The sequence below is a fragment of the Camponotus vicinus genome, unplaced genomic scaffold (assembly GCF_025532165.1).
Source record: "Camponotus vicinus isolate PSW18456_S1 unplaced genomic scaffold, iyCamVici1.0 SCAF_13, whole genome shotgun sequence".
NCBI classification, from domain to species: Eukaryota; Metazoa; Arthropoda; class Insecta; order Hymenoptera; family Formicidae; genus Camponotus; species Camponotus vicinus.
The window spans coordinates 5,219,259-5,240,166 of NW_028141949.1; the positions used below are offsets into that span (position 1 = coordinate 5,219,259).

At 36.1% G+C, this 20,908-nt stretch overlaps 1 protein-coding gene and 1 long non-coding RNA gene across 2 annotated transcripts in view; both read left to right on the top strand.

The window, feature by feature from the left end:
- The window catches only part of Reptor-bp (REPTOR-binding partner), an 18,702-nt gene extending 904 nt beyond the window's left edge, over positions 1–17,798 (top strand). The window contains exons 2-4 of the mRNA XM_083087061.1: positions 12,322–12,415; positions 15,626–15,747; positions 16,914–17,798. Of these exons, the coding sequence (XP_082943187.1) occupies positions 12,322–12,415; positions 15,626–15,747; positions 16,914–17,021 (324 nt within the window). The 3' untranslated portion in view covers positions 17,022–17,798. The remainder of the gene's footprint in view (positions 1–12,321; positions 12,416–15,625; positions 15,748–16,913) is intronic.
- LOC145964383 (uncharacterized) lies at positions 379–3,001 on the top strand. Its single transcript, XR_014436444.1, has 2 exons — positions 379–1,016; positions 2,025–3,001. It is a non-coding gene; the product is annotated as an uncharacterized LOC145964383 (long non-coding RNA).
- Positions 17,799–20,908: the final 3,110 nt, after the last annotated feature.

The following is a 20,908-nucleotide window of genomic DNA, read 5'->3' on the forward strand; positions in this document are numbered from 1 at the left end:
AGTCGCTCTCGAATCGTCCCGTATTTGTCGCGATTGTTGCTCCTCGCGGGTGAATTTCGCGCGCGGAAGACCAATATCCGCGACCGTCGAATCGCAAAGTGCCGGGCATTCGCGTAGTGCGTGAAATCGCGCTTGATCCTCCGGGATCTCCTCTTTAACAGTGGCTGCAGCCAGCGAAATCTCGTTACCTCGAAGGCTCGAAGTCGTGAATTAAAATGGCCGCGGGATGCCGCGCGATGACGCCAGCGTCATCTTCGCGCTCGTATCGCGTCGCGGGCGCGCACCGCGCGCGTCACGTCCCTGCCGAGAGCCTCTTAGCCCGTGAACTGCGCAGTTGACAGAGCCCGCACGACGCGTAGCAGCGCACCGGTGAGTTTTCCTCCAGATATATTTTCGCGCGCGGGCTTCGCCGCGTCGGCCCGCCGACGCGTCGTCGCGACGCCCTAGCGCGGCCACCGTCGCCGTCGTCCACCGTCGTCGCGTCGTCTCGATATTTCGCGATACGTCGCGCGCGCCCGATCCGCGAGAAAACGCCTTATATGCACACGCGTATGCAACGTTTCGCGGCGCGGCGCGGAGCCCTCCGTGCCCCGTACGTGTGATGTGTCGTCGCGACGCGTGGCCGTGCATACGTGTGCGCGGTCGGCGACGCGAGGAAACTGGGTCGCGTGCTCGTTTTCTCTCTTTCTCTCTCTCTCTTTCTCTCTTTCGCTCTTCTTCTTTCTCTTCGCGACGATCGTAATTCATAAAGCGTCGCCGACGCCGGTAACCGACGACGGTGGCCGCGCGAGAAACCGGTCGATTTCGGAGCCCGCCGCCGCGGGCTTCCTCGTCACCTACGCGCGACGCTACTGCGCAATTCAGCGCGTACGCAAGTCGCCGCCGAAAGAGCGGTCGTCGTCCGCGATTTTCGTGCGAGTCGCTCTCTCGCACGAGCAATCTGCGAAATTCCGCGCTATTTCACGCCGAGTAATCGGAAACTATTTTTGGGATAAATTGTTCTTCGTATGTTGTATGTAATGTATCTTGTTTGATAAACTGCCTTATATTCGCAAAAAAAATTGCGTCATTGTTTTATCAGTGTTCGTTTGAGGACGAAAACGCATGCGTCGTATAAAGAGTAATTCGGTTTCAGCGTGCAAATAGCTTTTATCAGATAGAGATATTTCAAGAAGTTTTATATATGTATATTATATACGTGTGTGTGTCGAAAAATGTAATTATTTTAATTTTTTGTCATTCAAAACTAAATCTTTTCTGGAGCAATTAGCATTTGAATACGCGGGATATAGTGTTTATCGATATGAAATTTTTATCTTGTATGAATCAACAGTTATCTTCTTTAATTTGCGCATAAATGCATACATTATGCATTTAATTAATCTTTTTTTTTTAAACTAATACAATCGGCTACTATGCTTTAATGTACTTAGATTAATTTTTTTTTTAAATATGTTATTTTTTATTTGTACTTTGAATATACGGTACAGCGTCTGTTATAAGAATATTTAGATTCAATATGATAATGATTTTATCTGCTGCGTATCAAGTCATATCTTCTTACTCCTATTAATGTCATTCACTGTTGCCTTTCATATTGATTCTTGCATCCTCATCAAAAAAATTATTTATCGATTTTATAAGTTATTACGTAAAGTAGCGTTGATTAAAACAATTTTGAAGTTTATTCTTCTGATATTTTATTAAAACAGTTATGAAGTTTATTCTTTATAATACTTTTAATATATTCTCTTATATATTAAATATTCTTATTAAAATATCTCTTATACTATTTATTTGATTCTTATCACAATGCATTTATATTAAAAATTAAAATTATATAAATTGGGAATTTTTATAAAAATTTCTCTAAAGAAAAGATTCTAGATTTGATAAATAGTCCGTAAATGAGGGTATATATACATACTAGGTTTAAAACAATTTGTATTATACTACATTACAAGAATCTATTTATCTGCCACCTCGGTTAGTTAAATAGAAAGAGAAATAATTGAGATTTGCAGGCGAAGGCGTCGAGGTAACGGCGTCTTTTAACGAATCCGCAATATTTTCTTTGTATCACGTCCTTGGAAACAAGGTTCGCAATCTCGCGAATACGAGCGAGGGAATTACGATTGTACGTGATCGTCGTTGTCCTTCGTTGCACTTCTTCTTCGAGGTATTGATGATGCGCACGCTACGTGAAACGCTTCGATGACCGAGGTAAAAACATTTAATCGCAGTCACGATAATGAAAGAATATATGCGATCTTAAAAAGGGAGACGGATAACCCTTTGCTATGCAATTATGCATTTTGCGCAATTTCTATCATTGTCATAACACGGCCTATAACCGTATCACGATGTATAGACGTAATTGTCACAAAATAGCCATTTCCGTGCAATTTCGATTTAAATATTTCTCGAACTTAGCAACATTCTTGTGAAAAAAATCAATTTTGAATTGTTCAAAGAATTGATACTGAGAAGAAGTGCTCGATTTTGTTTGAAACACCTTGTATATATGTATGAAACACCTTGTATATATGTATGAAACATTTCAAGATATATTTATTTTTCGATTATCTGATTTTATATATATATATATCTTGTTGGATTTTAGCAAAACTTTAACAATGCGTATCGGTCTTGTCGTTATCATATTATCATCACTAGTAGAACTTTAGCGTGTTACGTTGCCGTTGGCGAGCATCATCCCGACAATAACGAATCTTCACGTTTTCAACGTCATTCGTACTCTCGATCCCAACGAGCTAAGTTATCATAAGAAATCTTCCAGATGCTGTAGCATTGTGCAAAAGAACTTTCACCAGGTGCAATATCGCGATATACGATGATGTTTCCAAAAAGTAGAGTTTTAATATATTATAATAATGCTTTTAAATTTGTGATATAGCGAATTTATCACTACATTTATGAAAGTTAATTATTTGATTTATTTTTTTTTTAAGTATTCGAAATATACATTATAAATTTCGCATATATATTTTTTAATTATATCTACTTATTATTATAAATAATTATAAATACAATTGTGTGTGTGTGTGTTCATATAAACTCCTTCTCTTTTTATTATATTATAGAATCTAACTTTATTGGAAGGATTTGAAGGAGCATATGCAAATTCATATACAAGATAAAGTTGTGTCTCTTAATTTATACTTACATCTTATACTTTTGCGTTTTTTTAGGAATAATAAAAATAAATTAAAAACAAATTTTTAATTATTCAAATTTGTTTTGTCACCGTTTAATGTACATCGTTTTTTTTTTATAAAGTATTTTATAAATTTACAAGTTTGTCATGTGTTATATTTGTTTTACTTTTACTGTTGTTCGATAGGAAAAAATATTTTGATACATTGAATTGTCATATACGCGGCGTACAAAGTGCACACACATCGCACGGTTCATCGTCTTTCGAGTCGTCGGCATATTGAATCATTCTTATTTCCGTTTATATGCGTATTGCCTCGGCGATTGTAATATCTTCCATCGACGTCAACGCGGAGAAAATTTATATCCACCTCGAGAGATATTCCGAGATACTCCTCTTTGTCTTCAGGATCTCCGTCCTTTTTTACGCACATGCGTTGCGTTCTTTTCGCGCGCAGGCATACATGCATACATGTATGTACATATGTATATGTATATCGTTTGACTTTCATAAATTTTTGCCGACGACGTAGACGAATGCGATCGCATAAATCCAATCGTGCTCTCTTTGTCTTCTTATCAGCCACGAATGTGAGCAGGGAAATGTTACGTTCGTTTCTATGTACTTTCCTCACGCTGCGCGCTGCTACACGATAGATACAAAGTCGTATGCAATTTTATCTTAGAACGAAATTGTAGACGAAGTAAAATACATAGTTGAGAATCTAATATTGAACAAGTTAGGATGGTAAAGCTAAGAAATGGAAGGTAAAGCTCACCAAGTTATCAAGAATTTCGCGATAACGTAGTATAGTAATTTTTTTACTAGTTTGATATATTTTCAAAATAAAATTACGCTGACTTTTCGATTTGCTTTCTTATTCTAATTGCATAGAATTGATTGGAGAAATACGGTGGATTTTTATTTTAATTTTATTTTTATCGAACATATTTTTTTTGGCGCGTGATAGGTGAGAAGCGCATGAAATATGCGCGGCGAGGGACGACGAAATTTACGCGATTTTCGCGTTCACGCAACGATTTCGCTCGCACTAGCCATTGTGTTCGCGGAACATCCCCGTCCATTGTTGTACATAACGTCGCTGGAGCAGAAGCGGCGCGGCTGGAAAATTACGAGGGAGCTTTCTCCACCTCCCCTTTCCGTGCCTCCTACTCTCTTCCGGTTACGCTAGTCGGGACGAACAATGACCTGGAAAAGCTCAAGAAAGCTTTAAATCGCGACTGTACGTTCAGAGACCAGCACTATGTACTTTTCGTCGTCGCGATTTCAAATAGTAGAGGAGAGAAAGAACGTGTGATATCGCGCAAAAATACCGTAAAAATACCGCAATAATAACACGAAGTCAGGATACAACAGTTTCACGAAGTAATTTAATCGTATAAGCGCATTTTTAAGAATCCAACTTCATAAGCACCGTTATTCACGCGTGATTATATAGAATCTAAAATCGTTACTCCGAAAAAAATATCGAATATTTTGTAAAGCGTCACGAAACTTCTCAGCTTTTCCCCCCTCGAGCGCAAAATCCGCTTTACCACCCTCTAAAATCGCCGCCGATGGGATTGTAACTTTTGTAAAAGCTTTCAGCTGATGTAGATCGTTAAAAAGTCTTACTACACGAACGAAACGCAACGCAACGCGACGACGGTTAAATACGGTGTATATAAATTCAGGACCCGATGAAAATAATCCTCTGCTCGAGACAGATAAGCGTTGTTGCATATCGCGCGCTGGGGGAAATGTGCTCGACGCGCTACCGTTGTGTAAGCGGACTAAAGGGATTGTGCAACCATCGAATGGAGGTAATAATAAGGTCGTGGGCACGGTGAATCCTGTAACTCTTGCGTCGCGCATTCACCGTCCGCCATTTATTATCATGACGCACACGAGAGAGAGAAAGAGAGAGTGTATTCAGTGCGATGTATTGTGTGAAATGTTGACGAAAACTTACGTAAATCGTACACCGTAAATTCAGTGTTTATACTCGGCGAAGATTAAGATTTTATCGGCTACGCAAATTCGCGGGATTTTATACCCGCGTGAATTTTAATCGCGGAAAGTCGTCGACGGCTTTAATCAGAGTCCTCCCCTTTACCGAGCGGCTAAGCGAGGTTTTTTTTTTGCACGGTTTAAAATATAATATCGCGGTCGTGGATGTTTCAAGCTTTCGATGTCAAAGGATTCTTCTCGCGGCAATAAATTAGCGTTAATCGCCGCCGGGTGATTACAAAAGTTTTGGACACGCGCGAAATTTTCGTCGTAAATCATTCCGCAAAATGAGAATTCAAGACGAAAGAGTTAAGCGCGGAAAGAGTGGCCGGCTTTTACCACGCGACCACGGTGGTAAAACGTTCCTATCCTTCACTTACGTTTACTTTGTTCCATTTCGGTCCACTTTAGTCTAATTTGTCTAACGTCCATTTTTCGCCAAGCGCCGTCTTAAACAAGATAGAAGAAAAAATTGTAGTAAAACTAACTAGAGCCCTCTTTTGCGCGCGTGTCTTCCGGATGTCCGGCTTCGCCACAATATTCTCTCGAGGCTGTTTTCGTCTCGTTGAAGGGAAAAAAAGGCGAAAGAGAGCGAACGAAATTACGCTGCTTGGCCGGCAAACTTGATTGCTGAGGCAATTATAAAATCAGTCAGGCTAATAAAACCGTGTCAAACGTTGGAATTTGAGGGAATTCGAGTATAAAAAAAACATAAACAGCAGAGAAAAATGAGCGCGATATGGTTGATTTAAATCATAAGTGTATTTGAAGAAATGGCGCATGTAACAAAAAATAAGAGGAGCGGAGAAGCGTAAAAGCGTAAAAGTTGAAGCGTAACTAATGCATTTAAGAAGGTCATGCCGAGAGGCTACAAGAGTAAGTTGGGAGTAATAATGAAAATTAATTGCGAGCACGCATATCCTCTTCGAAATTCGAGAGTATTATAACTCGAAAAAGCCGGCGTAAGAACTAGCAAGTGGGCGGCAAGAACGGCGGTCGTAATTAAAGAGTTTTCTCTCGAAAAGCGATCATTCGAGACTCATTTGATGAAGCGCGAAGTAGGAATGTGGTCTAATGAATGGCTTTTGCTCGGGGTTTTAAATTACTGGTAACCATAAAGGAGAGAGCACGTTGTTAGAGTTTGATTTTCTGCACAGCGTAATATAATCTATCCGCACTTTTCGTTATTAATTATCGTGTAAATCCGATGAGAGAACGCCCTTTCCCTTCGCGATTTTATATACGACGGTTATTCAGTTTAAATTAGAAGAAACTGTAGATTCGATCCTTTTTCATTTCTTACGGTTTTTAATTTCTAACAAAATAACGTAACGAAAAAGAGTTAAGTCTAATAAATATTGCCGAAAGAAGAGGATATATGAAAATTTGATGAAGTTGATAATCTTCTGTCTACTGAAACGAATCGAAAGTTATTTATATTTTAGAATAATCTTTGAGCGGATTACGGACGAACTTTTCAACTATTCTGCATTTACACGCTAGAGAGTAAAATTTTAATAAAGTTAAATATATTTGGAGTTTTTGCAGCAAAAATCAGTTTTCAGTGAGAGTATCTGCCTTTTAATTTAAAAAGGAATGTTTTTCGCTCATCTTTAATATGTTTCCACATGGGCCTTTTAACGTTAGATTGTGCTTTGATTAGAAATTTCATTTTATGAAGTTATAATCCGAATTTTTATATATGTAAAAACACTCTTTATATTTATTCAGTCTTGTATAAATTATGTTTGTCTACATAATATTCCACTTTTGTCTCATTACTTTTTAATCCCGCGACTATTTGAATTTTTAACATTATATGTATTTTTTAGAATCACACAATTTAAAATTCTGTTATACATAAAATAAAGTTTGCTGAAAATAAACTAAAAAGACTACGATTCTGTCATTTATCTTGTCTTTTGAAACTTGCTCAGTCAGAGAATATTCGTGTTGTAAATCGTTAATTACGCGAAAATTACAAATATCTCGATAACTTTGTTCGACTAAAATTTATTCCGCGTTAAATCTATCACTGAAGAATATATATGGCGAAAGTTATATATCCTGTAAATCTGTAACAGAAATTTAATGCCTCCGCGGTTATACCGACTCTGATATCTCTCAGATTAGTGTTAACGGACGTCATTCAGTCTGAAGGTGTAAGGGTGAATCATATGGCTACGGCGAGAAGCGTGTCGCTGCATCTCCTGGATATTGTGCGCAATATGCTTTACGGGCATCCGTCCTCCGGTGCAGCAACGCAGAATCGAGCATCCGTTAACCGTGGCAAGACAACGGTTAAGGGTTCCCATTGAAGTGTGTTCCAGCTTGATTAATGTTAGAGCAGGGGAATATACGCATAGTGTCTTAAATCCGGTCGTTGAACATCGTCATTATTTACGTATTTTCTGGTTAATCTCCTTTTAGTCCCTCTTTTAACAATAAAAAAAATTTATTTTTTATATACTTTAGAGTATGTGACCGCTACAAGTGCAGAAAATGTATCCATAAAAGATAATAACATTTTTACTTCGCTGCTTTTAGGGCAAATACGTTTTTTCTAGACGAGTTAGCTTCCGTAGCAAAAAGCACGTTGTGTCTGAAAGCGGTGTGAAAGCATTATACGCAGAAGGGCTTGCACATTATGAAGCAGACTATCTCGCTTTTATCTTTTTGCCATCATTGTAGTTAATCCAAAAAGAGCATTTTCTTAAAAAGATATTAATTTGTGGTACAATTTTAAAATTCTTGATTAGAAGAGTATTACATTTTTGCATAACATTTCCGCAACAAGAAGAATTTTGTGTGCGTAGAATATTTCAGCTTTTGTATTGCAGAAAGTCAGAGAATATTGATAATATGCTAATAAATATTTTTCTCCATGCAAATACAAATTAGAAAGATTAAAATAGATATTGTCTTTCCGGAAACTTATACTGGTGGCCGTCCAATTTTCCATAATGGCATCAAATAATCGGATTTTAGATAATTGAAATTACTTTTTAAGCGCGAAACATTGCATTATACCATGCTTGTACTGATAACAATGAGAAACGTCAGAAAAATATCATAAAATTTTATGTTTGTACGATCGAAGCTTACATTTCTCTGATAGCTAGTGATCGTTAAAATCGCAAGCGCCATGAAAATTGGCTATATAAGTAGAAATCGATTGTATGTATGAACATTCGTACACGTACACGTGGTGTGCGCGAGAAAAATATTATTAAAAGATTTATTGCATATTTTTATTTTATACAATATATCAACAAAATGTCCGATTGACATATGTTTGACGAAGACTATCAATTTAAAAATGTATTATATAATGCGTGTTTCTCAACAAAATACATTTTTTCATAACACAGATACACTCAAATGCTTGTTTCATTGATAATATAACCAGACAGATTCTATAAAATCGATAGAAATTTGGTTGAAAAACATGTAAATTGGATTTCAGATTTTAATATTCCATTTTTATTTTCCGTTTTTTTTTTCTATTTTTCCGTAAATAATATCGAGAGACATTCTCATTCCGGCATTTATATGATTATGACGCAAAGAGACGTAATCAGAATGCGCGTTTCGCACGTCGATAACCATCAGATATGCTTTATGGAAATTTTACATCAATGGGATACTCTATTCTGGCACGCCATTTACTGACGCATTATGCACGCGCTCGCACTTATTCCGCATACTGTGAAAACGTTTTCTGCTTCGAAGCGACATTTATAAAATGGTCGTTTATCGAATCCCGGAAACGAACGGATTGTTTCTTGGTCGATCGGATGTACGTCGATCAGATGGGTTGTCGTATGCAGGAAAAGAAGTCGAATTTAGAATATATATATATATGTATACACGCTCGCGGGTGTGTCTCTGCAGGATGTGATTGCGAGTTGCGAGACATGATAGAGACAAGGAAGTAGACGGAAATGTCAGTGTCAGCAAATGTCTGGCAGATTCCGGAAAGGTTTATAGCCGTGGATCGTCCATATTCCATGACCTAGATATGATTTCATACGGTGATTGTAGAGACATTCGATGGTTCATTTTTACTTTTGTACTTGTATTTTTTTCTCATATTACAGACATTATACTTTCATTAACTTAACAAATAGCTTAAAATGACGTCAGAACTTCGAAGTGATAATCTTCTATACTTTTATAAACGGCTCTTTGCAGATATTACACTTTTTTAAGTATCCATATCTGATATTGAAGATAAAATCAATAAAGAATACTTGATATAAAAGATGATTCTTTTTATTAAATATATCAAGGCTTCTTTTATTTGTGATTCTTTATAGCAGGCTATTATGGTAGACTAATTGTAAGATATTTTTTATTTTTGGCTTGCGGCAATTTGCAATTGATATGCGCGTTCTCGCATATTTCTATTTGGCTGTGTATCTTGTAACTTAATTAAAATTTTATTTTATTTATTAAAACAATCTAAACTTGCATAACATTTAATATGAAATATTTAAGAATATGTAAAATATTTACATAGTATTGATTTTCGTGTTTAAAAGTTTAAATTAAAATTCTATTTAAATAAAATTAATTTGTAATTGAAAAATAATTTATTTCTATTTTAGAAAAAAAATTAATTATTATTTCTTATTTTGAAACTTTGAGACTATATCAGATAACTTTTTATTATTTAATTAGCATTTATATTTACATTAGAATTATTTACATAGTATAATTTATATATTATAATATAATTTATATATATTTATATTATTTATATATTATAGAAAAGAGTCATCTATAACTTGATAAAAAAAAATCTTACATTTCATAACGAGATGCTTACATCCTTATCGTACGCTTCATCATAATATTGCAAGATGCAAAAAAAAGTTAATTAACAACTCTCTGTTTACATATACTATTTTCTCGATTTACAGTTGCATAATTCAACTCGTGAGTTTTCGCGTTCAAAGTTACCACGTGTGTTTTTTTATAGGCGCGAATCAGTTCCAATTATCTCGCACAAAAACATACGGGTAAAGAAGTCGGAAGTGGTCGCGGAACAGAAACGGGATTCGGGGAGATTTAATACCAGATAAGATTGAGAGGAACGGACAGGTCGGAGCGGTAAATAGCGGTTTTAAAGGGATGCGAAATTTGTATTTTGTCACCCCTGAACGCGTATGCATATCTAAAGGCAGTGGTATGCAACAACAGTGCCCGAGGGGCGTGTAAATTTTAATGGCTCGGGTGGAAGTCGGCAAGATGGTGGGTGCGTTTTATCTGGTGCGTGTTCACTGACCACAAGTTTCCCGTACTTTCAAGGCAGCAAGATTGATGCGTGTGTATCCTGGCGTTTCCGCTTGTCTCGAGGTCACTTAATTGGTTTTAACAGTCACATTTAATTATTTCATCGGGACTTCTATCGAAAATTATTTAATTAATATACAAAGTATCAAATAGTGTTCATATTAAGATGCTAAAGATAAAGTCAAAACTCAATATAGTTGGAATTTCTACGAAATAATACGCTGGCTTTATGCACTTGCGAAATTGCTCCTCCAGGTAATTGTGCCGCGTTGAAATTATTTCCGCGTGCAGACGCTTGTTTTTCGCCACGGTGCGAAATGCATGCAATGAGGACCGCGCGAAAATGCATTTCGCGAAAATGTATGCACGTTGCTTTCTTGTTTGACTTGAAGCAGTTCGTATGCGCAGTAAACACATATACTTTACATAAATAATATTCTCGGGACAATGAGACTGCGGCATATGATTGACTGCGTTGACTTATAATAAGATATACATTATGCTTCGTGACGAATATGCGATTTTATAAACAATTTATATGCTATCGAAGTGACTTGCGCGAATAATTACATGTAAAACATTCTATAACAAATATAAAAAGTATATCTTATGTCACTCTATATTCAAAGAGAAAAATGTACTTAAATTTTGAATTAAAAAAGAATGTTTTTGGATTTTAAATTTCACAAGAAATAAATAAACATATATGTGCTCTATATGTTTACGTTATGATTATGAATTTAAAAATATAAAACCCAATATAGATTGCTGGGTAAAAAAAGAATAAAGTAATAAAAAATATATATAATAATAAAATAATATAGATTAATCAATAATTCAGATTTTTTTCGCGTATTTGAAGTTTTGTTAAAAATAAAATCAGATATTGAGGATTACACAGAACAAATAAAAAATACAAAGGATTGATGCAGCTGTTTGATCTAAAATTCGCATTTGCTCAACTCTCTCTCAATTTCATTTGACAAGCCGGATCATGACGATGATAAAGCCTAAAATTGACTGAATGAACGACTGTGACAGTGAAATGAGCGTTTGTCAAACATCGTTTGACGCACGCGCGCGCGCGCGTGCACACGAAAATTAAACTCGTGGCTACGAAAGAAGAAGGTGTTATTGTTGCTCGACTGCAATTGCCACCTTTGCGTTTACGATTGACGACACAGTAGACGATTTCCTCGAGAGCTTTTCACGAAACGGTGAACCTCCGACTCAATTCTCAGCCTCTGCTCTCTTCGGTGACACAATGAGCTTTTGTTTCCATTGAAAACGACACTGCCGCGTGTTTCGCCCAAGATATTAATCGAGGCTGGCGAAACTCTGGTGCGGATCAAGCGGCATTATGAGCGGCCAAGTATGCGTGCGTACGTGCGTACGCGGCCTGATTGAATCGTAAATTATCCCCTGGCGAATTATTCATGGCGCGCTTTCGCTCTTTGGTGGGGTAGCGTAATAATCCAACCGTGCGTTTTGTAACACGTCAATTTTTAATGCTCCATCTCGGTTTCTCGCGCAAGATTTGTCACCGCCGCGCGGCGTAAATATACCTACGGTACGATCATTAATCACAGGAACGCTTCTCCGTAGAATTATTTACTAGCATTTCTATTTACATAATCGGGAAAACCGACTGGCAAAGCCACGTAAAATGGATTGGTTTTAGTGAATAGTGCGACTTATATCTTCTCCTCTCGACGGTATCTCGACTATATTTGAGAGCAAAATGTATGACTATTTGCTCAGAGCTCTATTAATTTCTATAAGATTCTATATATCGCGTTGTCTCACAATTAATTATCTTGTCGTTTTATTTGCAGGAGGGATCTCGCGGTGATCGGAAAGAGGGGGGCAAGAGGGGACGCAAGCCTGGAAGGAAGGCGGCGGACAGGGCGGACATGAAGGCTAAGCTCGGTAAAGTATCTTCATGAACTATATCTGTTGACTCCTTGATATTTAATTGAAATAATTTATTTCGTCGCTGTTTTACTTGTAACGATACGAGATTTTGTCGATAATAGATTGTTTATCCTATCCCGATTAAAATTGTGATAAATTTTAGTCGCGTCAATTTTACAAAACGATTGCGACAATGTTATACAGTGATTAACTGTTTTGAATAATGAGGAAATTTTGAATCATTAATTAAGTAATCGTCATTAAGATTCATTAATTATAAATTGCATCCGCAGTTTGTCATCGTTAATCATTGACTAACATCGTCATTAATAAACATCTGGTAATCATAAAATGATAGATTATTGCTATTATTAAAACTGTTTCAATAATGCACGTCAATTTATATTGAATTAAAATAACATTCCCTGGTTACTGACCGACAATTGTGATCGATGATTATTTTTATTACTTCTTAATCGGTAGCATTTAAATATAAATCCATGTTTAATTACTAATTGTTTAATCACTGCAATAATTAATTATTGATTTGATTATTCAATCACATTTTGATTATCTCTATTGTTTTGATATTTGCATTGACTAGTGTAGGCATATAATATCATAAATTATATATGTATGGCACTATTACTGAGAGAGATATGTAACTATCATAATTTTATGTCGATGGATTGCGATCAAAACATTTGGACTAATAACATCATAAGATAAGAATATCCCGTTAGAGACACTTTCGATAGAATTATTAAATATTTTCACGAAAATTTGTATCGTATAATTTCGAATCGCGAAGAGTCTCGAAGGAATAACAACACAACAGATGTTGACTGTTGGTTGCTTTATCTCCATTCAATGTCTCGACTTGTCAGCGTCTCGCTAATCCAAGATGCAAAAACTCGCGTAAAACAGAAATATAGCGTGCTCTACGGGACAGTGGAAACTGACACAACCCGTAGATATCGGTTCGCGCCGACTTATGCATATACTCCCTGGCATCTCGATGCCACCACCGTCTCTTGATTAAAGCATTTGATAGCGACGCGCGCCGTCCTCCCGAGGACCGCGTATCCGCTGATTGCGCGAGTTGCCGTAGTTTATCTCATTCGCGAATGAATATTTATACCGGCGTCCCGCGGTGGGGCTCCTCTCGATGCCAACGAACGCGAGGATTACGGCGCTGTTCGGCTATTTTGCAATTCCGTCGTTTTGCGGAAAACCGAAGCTCGGAGCTTCCGTGCAACAAAAGCGGGAAGGAAAAGATATAGAAGGAGCAGTGGATGAAACTAACTCCCCCTCTGTTACTGTTGTACCTTGATGGCCGCACGGACCAACGGCGAGTACGATTCTAGGGGATTATTTATGGAACAAACGCGCATGGTCGTCATTCAAGAACGAAACTTTATAATCGTCCCATGGGTTATTTTGTATCTTCTTTTTTTTTCCGCCTTCATTCCTCCCCCCCCCCCCATCCTTCCCATGGGAAAAGCACAATGTTCAAATCTATACAAATGTCAGGGATGATGTTCTTCCGGAATTATAATCTTATACTTTGCCGCTAATTATTATTAGTAATAAATTTTTTCATATGCGAACTAAATTAATTATTTTCCATCGAAACATAGAAAACAAGAGAATTAATTGGATAACAAGATTGTGCTATTAAATTTACATGTCCTTGATTAGCCAAGGCCATTTTAATTTTGCAATTCTGTATAGAGGCCAGATTGATTACAAATTATTTATTTTATTGAATTTATATTTTTACGTTAGTCATAAATTTGCAAGATACTTTCGAACGTTTTGTTTTATAAATCTTAAATTTGCAATTATTCTCCTTTTAGACAAACGGTTATTTCCTTTTGAATCTTTTACGTCCAGGCTATTTGGCACGACTACAGTCCGTTAAAGAACAATTGTATTTTCCTCAGTTTGCTTTCTATCCATCGTTAAACAAGCATTCGATGGATACTCGCATACTGTGAGTCTGGTTCCGGTAGCTTTCTTGACCGCGCGAACGAACGAATAAACTCGGGAGCTCCATTTTATCCGGTACGCACGACTGACGGAATCTCGGCTTTATTTAAACCCGTTCGGGGTTCGCCTCGATTCAGTCCAGATGTCGGCCGTCCCAACGAGATCTCAAATGGAACCGCAAATTGACTGTGAAAGAACGCTTAATTTCCGCGGCGCGCTAATATCGATTTTCTCAGGCGTGATGCCGATTGCGCGTCGGTTTCAATCGGCATCAATGAATCTTTTTTCGATAAAATTCACGGCGCTAGCTGCGCCGATCGACGTTTACGAATCGCGAAAAATCGGTCTGATTATGGGTGATAGAGCAGGAGTACCTTTTAAAAGTCTGGAATAAGACGAGAGACGTTTATTGCTGCTGTAAAAAGCGCTCCCCGATAAAGGATGAAACGATAAGCGTACTCGTGGATGGCTCTAAAGATTTATTTTCATCTAACGCACGAAATGATTTTTGAAAAAGAAAAATAATTTCTGCTACTTCTGACTTTCTGTATTTCATAATATATAGTAATCTGGAAATCTTTCTCGATGTTGCACGAATCTCCGAGTTTACAAACTTTCAAATCTCAGATCTGGAATGTAATGGAAGAGAAAAAAAATACGGACTTTTTAAAAAAGAAACACCCAAAAATTCAATATCCGAGGAAATTTCAGAATACAAGGTATACAGAAATCGACGATCTGATAAAATTGGAGAATTGCAGAATTCAATCGCGGAAGATTGGAAAATTGCAAGTTTCAAATTGCACAACACACGCGCGCGCGTTATATGAATTTTTCTGTTTTAGTTTCGCATTTTATCGAACTCGATTTTGCTCGACACCTGATATGCGATACGTTTATTTCCCTCTTATGTTGGAGCAAAATCATAGCTTATCGTCTGCCTAAAAGTTTTCGCTGTTCGGTCACATATGCCGCGGCATTACCATGCGTCTTGCGCGTTCTGCGACATTATTAAATCCTGAATTCTTGTAGAGCTCGTGATATATATCTGCCACTTGGCCTGCCATTACGTTACAACCTGACGCCGAAAACCAGAGAAATTTATGCTCGGCGCGAATTTCGTTGAAACTTTAGTCGTACCGGTCTCGGGGATCAGCCTGCGTTTTGCATGTATTGATTCTCCATATTAATATGGATTAATCTCACTTCGATTCATTTGCTGTTTTATTACAGAACGGAGTCGGCAGAGTGCGAGGGAGTGCCGCGCGCGGAAGAAGTTGAGGTATCAGTACCTGGAGGAGCTCGTAGCCGATCGTGAGAAAGCAGTGATTGCTCTACGAAAAGAGCTCGAAATGGTGAGTCATATTTTCGACCCTTTTTAATAATTGAATGAAGGAGTAAAATTGAAAAATTCCTAGGAAAGAATCCAGGATAGAAATAGTTAATTTTTTCTCTAGAAATATTGTGTATGTTCTTTTTCCATTCTCATTTTTTATGATGCTAGAAAATATTTTATATATACATATATATACATAAAAAATGAGAATGGGAAAAGAACATACACAATATTTTCTAGGGTAATAAAAAATGAGAATAGAAAAAAAACACTTATTTGCAATATAAAGGCGTTTTCTTTTTTTTTTTTCTTAGAGAAGAGAATACTTCAAAGTTTTTTGAATTAGTTATATCTCAAATATCACAAAGCAAAGCTAATTTTTTGGAAGCTGGAGAACCTTGTAACTTCTTCTTTTCCATTATCTTTCTCATCACCTTTCTTAACCTTCCTTCGAAGTCCAAACTAAGTTACTCGAAGAAGTATAAAGTTTTGGTGGAATACAAAGGTTCGTTCTTTAGTAACATGGAATAGGAATATCATTCGCATCTACAATTACTTCTACAGAGAAATATTTATTAGAATTTATTAGAATTTGTTGGGATTGGTGGAGTTATAAAATTATTCACATCAAGTACATTGCTTGATTAATATTGAATTCTTATAGATGTTTGCTTATGAAATCTCTTACAAATAATTTCGTAATTTTATATAGGAATTGATTTTATTTGTATTTGATTATGCTTGATAAATATAAATCCGATATTTTATAAAATTAGAACACGACGGAATATGATAAAGGTAAAAACTTTGCTATATATAGCGCTCGAAATTATGAAATCGTATTATCCATCTATTGATTATTGATTGAGTTCGTTCTTTGCTTTTCGTCGAAGGGGACGCTTGTTAACGAAATGCTCTGAAAATATTTGACATCGATGTCTGATAGAAGCTAGTGTATCGTTTCATCGTAAGTTCTTTTATCGACAAGCGCAGATATTGCGAGTAAGAAGAACGGTTGAAAAGTTTTCGACAAGATTGGCGTTCCTGTCTGTCCACGAAGTCATTCTGAAATCCTTTTGATTCCCCAAAGATCTCCGGCACACAACAGCTTAGTACGTACAACGAAGATTCGACTGAGGTGGAGCTTACGTCCTTTACACATCACCATTTGTTATCTTTCTACAGTATCGTCAGTGGACGCAAGAATTGGATGCCGGACAAGTCCCCGAAGGACTACAAGCGATGTTGGAGGAATTCGGCTCGTTGAAGCGGGAACAGTCCAGCAGCAACTAAGCTCAAGCAAGGAGGCGAGGAAGAAACGTGGATCGAGCAGTTTACATTGTTATTTCGATCGAAATCCCCCTCTCGCATAATCGAGCTTACTTTCCGTCTTCTCTTCTCTTCCTTTCTCTTTCACGGTTCTTCGAGGCAGTAGAGACTATTTTAATTGGCTTGAAATTTGAAAATTTCTCTTTGCGTTCCTCTATTCGCTAATTTGTAGTCGATTTTTCGGTTTGTTTCGAGGATTTTTTTCGTTTTTTCGACTTTTTTCATGCGATTAGAAAGATTCCTCCTGTTATCTTCTCTCGATTTTATCACGAAAAGCGGAGTCGTCTCGAATTACCTCGTTACCTCATGCGTTATTCTTTTTTATACGTACGTTTTGTTATCGCGACTCGTTGACACATATTTTTTAATGCTCGTTGATTAAAGACATTGATCGGTCGATTATCTACGGCCTCACGCTTAAAATATACCTCCCTCGTACGCGATTGTTGCGCTGTAAGAAAGTATAGATATATCGCTGTTATTATACGCCGCGAAAGAAAAAAACAATCGTTGTGTATCATACAAAGTCTATATTCAGTGTCTGTTCAAAGAGCGTCGTTGCGGAAGCTTCTCGTTGACTGTTTATCGATTTGTTTAAATTTACTGACACACGGTATTCTTGTACCGTGGAAAATTATCATTTTGTACAAATCTCAGCGCCATTACAAAAGTTAATTCGTATATGTGTGCTCGGAAGAGTCTAATTATCGAATAAAACCGATATTTTTCGATGAAGATTAACTTATCGACATTTATTGTTCCTTATTATCTTTATTGTCCTTTATAAACATCGTGGCAACGTCATTTAAAATTTCCTCAATTTTCTTGTTTGAAAATGCAACATTTCTGTTACGTAAGAATTCGCTCCGATTGAGCGAAAATACGAATTTTTTTTTTCTGAATCTCGCGCATGTGGAAATGCATATCCGTCGGCGTTATTTCGAAATCGTATTTTGGATACTGCGATTTCGCATCGCTTTTGCGCGATAAAAATTTGCATATTTTGACGTAAAATACGTTCTGCTATGAAATCTTTGCTGCCATTGGCATAGATTGCAATGCACGATATCATCTCTTGCGTTTATTTGATATCATTCGGCGGTCCGTTGGAAAGAAAAAAAATTGATAGATCCAATATCGTTGTTATTGCGTTCAAAAATTTGAAGCGACAAATTTTGTTGCGCAATTTGACTTTAAGCAGCTCGAATAATAATAGGTGAGTTTAATATCGCCATGTAGTAATGATCATAACAATGTTATACAATGACGAATTAAATGTCACGAATAAGAATCTATAATTCGGTACAATAATTTAATGACATTTCTTTTATTCTTAAATGGGGATTACTATTTTTTGATCACTTGATATAGAAAAGTAATGAACGCGAATATCAGATCAATTTATTCAAATATTTAACTTTATGTCAGTATTAAAAATTTAATGACTTTTTTGGTCCTTGAAAAGATTACTATTTTTTTTGTTTTTTTTTTGTTTTCACTTCACAATATGTGGAAAAGTGATAATGGGTATGAGTATCAAATCGATTTATTCAAATATTTTAGCTTTATGTCGCTATTGCTGGAAATGTTTTGAAGTGATGTTTGTGCGAGATTTTGATTTCCTGTTTTTCAAAAGCTATTGATATCAACGAAATAACACGGTAACGAAATAATGGATAACACGAAAAATTCGAGGATTATATGAATTCATATGGCTCGGATAGAATTTTTGCCAAATATATCATTCATAAATCACCACTTCATTATGATGCACACGGAATCAGACTTTGCTTTTTTTATTAAGAAAAGAATATTGGGGCTCGGTTATGTTTCTCTTACACGCGAACATTGCTCGGTAGGAAAATCCTGCTGCTGTTATAAAGCGTTAAAAAAGAAGAAAGTACATCTCCTTTTTCTCGCCTAGGCGAAATAAATCAGTATGTTAAGCGAAGTATAAGTTAAAATATTACCTCGTAAATACCTCAAATTGTACTAAAGTACCGAGTAAAGAACCGAGTGGCTTCGCATTGTTATTAAACTTGCTGTGTATAATACACTTTCCAACATGATGGCTTTTGTCGTTTTTGAAGATGATATATTTTAGCCGGTAATTCAAGTGCGAAATAACTTCTCGGATAAAAGACTATTATACGAGTCAATTCTATCTAATAAATTATATCGCATACTATATATCAGTACCACACTAATAATACTCATATTGAAATTTTAATGAAAGATTAATTTAAAGAAATATACCTTTTTTGAAATATCTTTTCTCGAGAATTTATTCGCGATAAAATTGCATTAAGGAATAAAATAATTAAATACACATACACACATACATTTTATATCCGTAATGTATCCCGTGATTCAATGCAGAATTAAAAAATAAATTTTTTTTCTACAATTACCTCACTTTTTTTGCGTTGTTTCTAGCAAACTGCATTTGATGCTCTTTCGACCTCTTTTACAGATTTTCGAGAGAAACATTAGCGGCACTTGCGTGGATCGTAAAAATTTAGCGGCGCATGTGTACACATCTCACACATGCATGCGTGACTCGTACTCGATAACGATAATGATACGCAATTCCGCGCACCATGAACCGCGAACATTTAATTCCGTGTCGCGGAAAACGTGCGTTCTAGGTGGAGTATGTGTTGGATATAAAGTCCATAAAGTGTAGTGTTGCGGTGTGAAAAAAATGATAGCCACGTTTGAGGATGCGGAAATAAGGAAAAAAAATATGGTTATTTAACGGAGCGAAGAAATACTTATAGCATCTGTTCCTGATCTTTTCCTCGTGTCGCTTGGAATTTATTATTCCGATAGCTGTGCCTGAAAATATTTTCAGTCAATCTCTTCCTTTTTTTTCTACACTCGCGCAATGTGACAAGTAGTCGCAAGAAAATTCATTGCATTTTGCATTTATAGCGTCTTACAACTTGCAATTATAATTTTAATTCTCTGATGCATTTGAAGATAATCTTATCTTAACGCGAAAACGTCGGACCATCAATAGTTTCAAAATCGTAATTGAGAAAAATAACTTCGGAAATTAAATTTCAAATAAAAGTTTAACAGAATTTGATTTCAAACTTGACTACAAAAATAAATTGTCATTTATATATAACATTATTATGCGATATAAACATATATATAATAAAATTTATGAAAGAAAAATTGACTCCAAATACATTTGATAAATTGTTAAAGCGTTAGAAACGATGTCTATTCATCAATTCATTGATAAGTTTCGTTAAAGAAATTGCGGGTGACGTATAGTCGATAAAGCGGTGAAGAGAAGAATAAGTAAATGAAAGCTATTTTGTGCGAAACGAGCGACATGCAAAGCCCAAGAACGTGAGCTGAAAAACGACAAGTAATTCCATTCTAACGTCTTATCCGTCTTTTTTTTTATTTACTTCGAGGTGAATCGGTATTATCGCTGTCGCTGCTATTATTCTAAACAGTATTACACGCAATCAGATCATGATATTCAATCTATGATATTCTTTCCTATTTTAAAGATATCACGAACATAGTGTATAAGCTTTGAATTATTTACATACGGTTTAAAACTTAATAATTAATTTTACATATATTTATAAAATTAAAGGAATTTACAAAATAATTTATTCCTTGTGAAAGCATTAATATTGATGCAATGTTTGTTTATGAATAAATAAATCAAAGAATTTGTAGCTTTAAATAACATTATATCTTTAGATAATAATATATTTTTATGTGTTTAGTATTGATTAGAAATATGTAGAATACATTTACTCCATTGCAAGAAGATCTATAGGTTATTTTTTTATATCGAAGGAATCGAGATTTGTTCTTTTTTA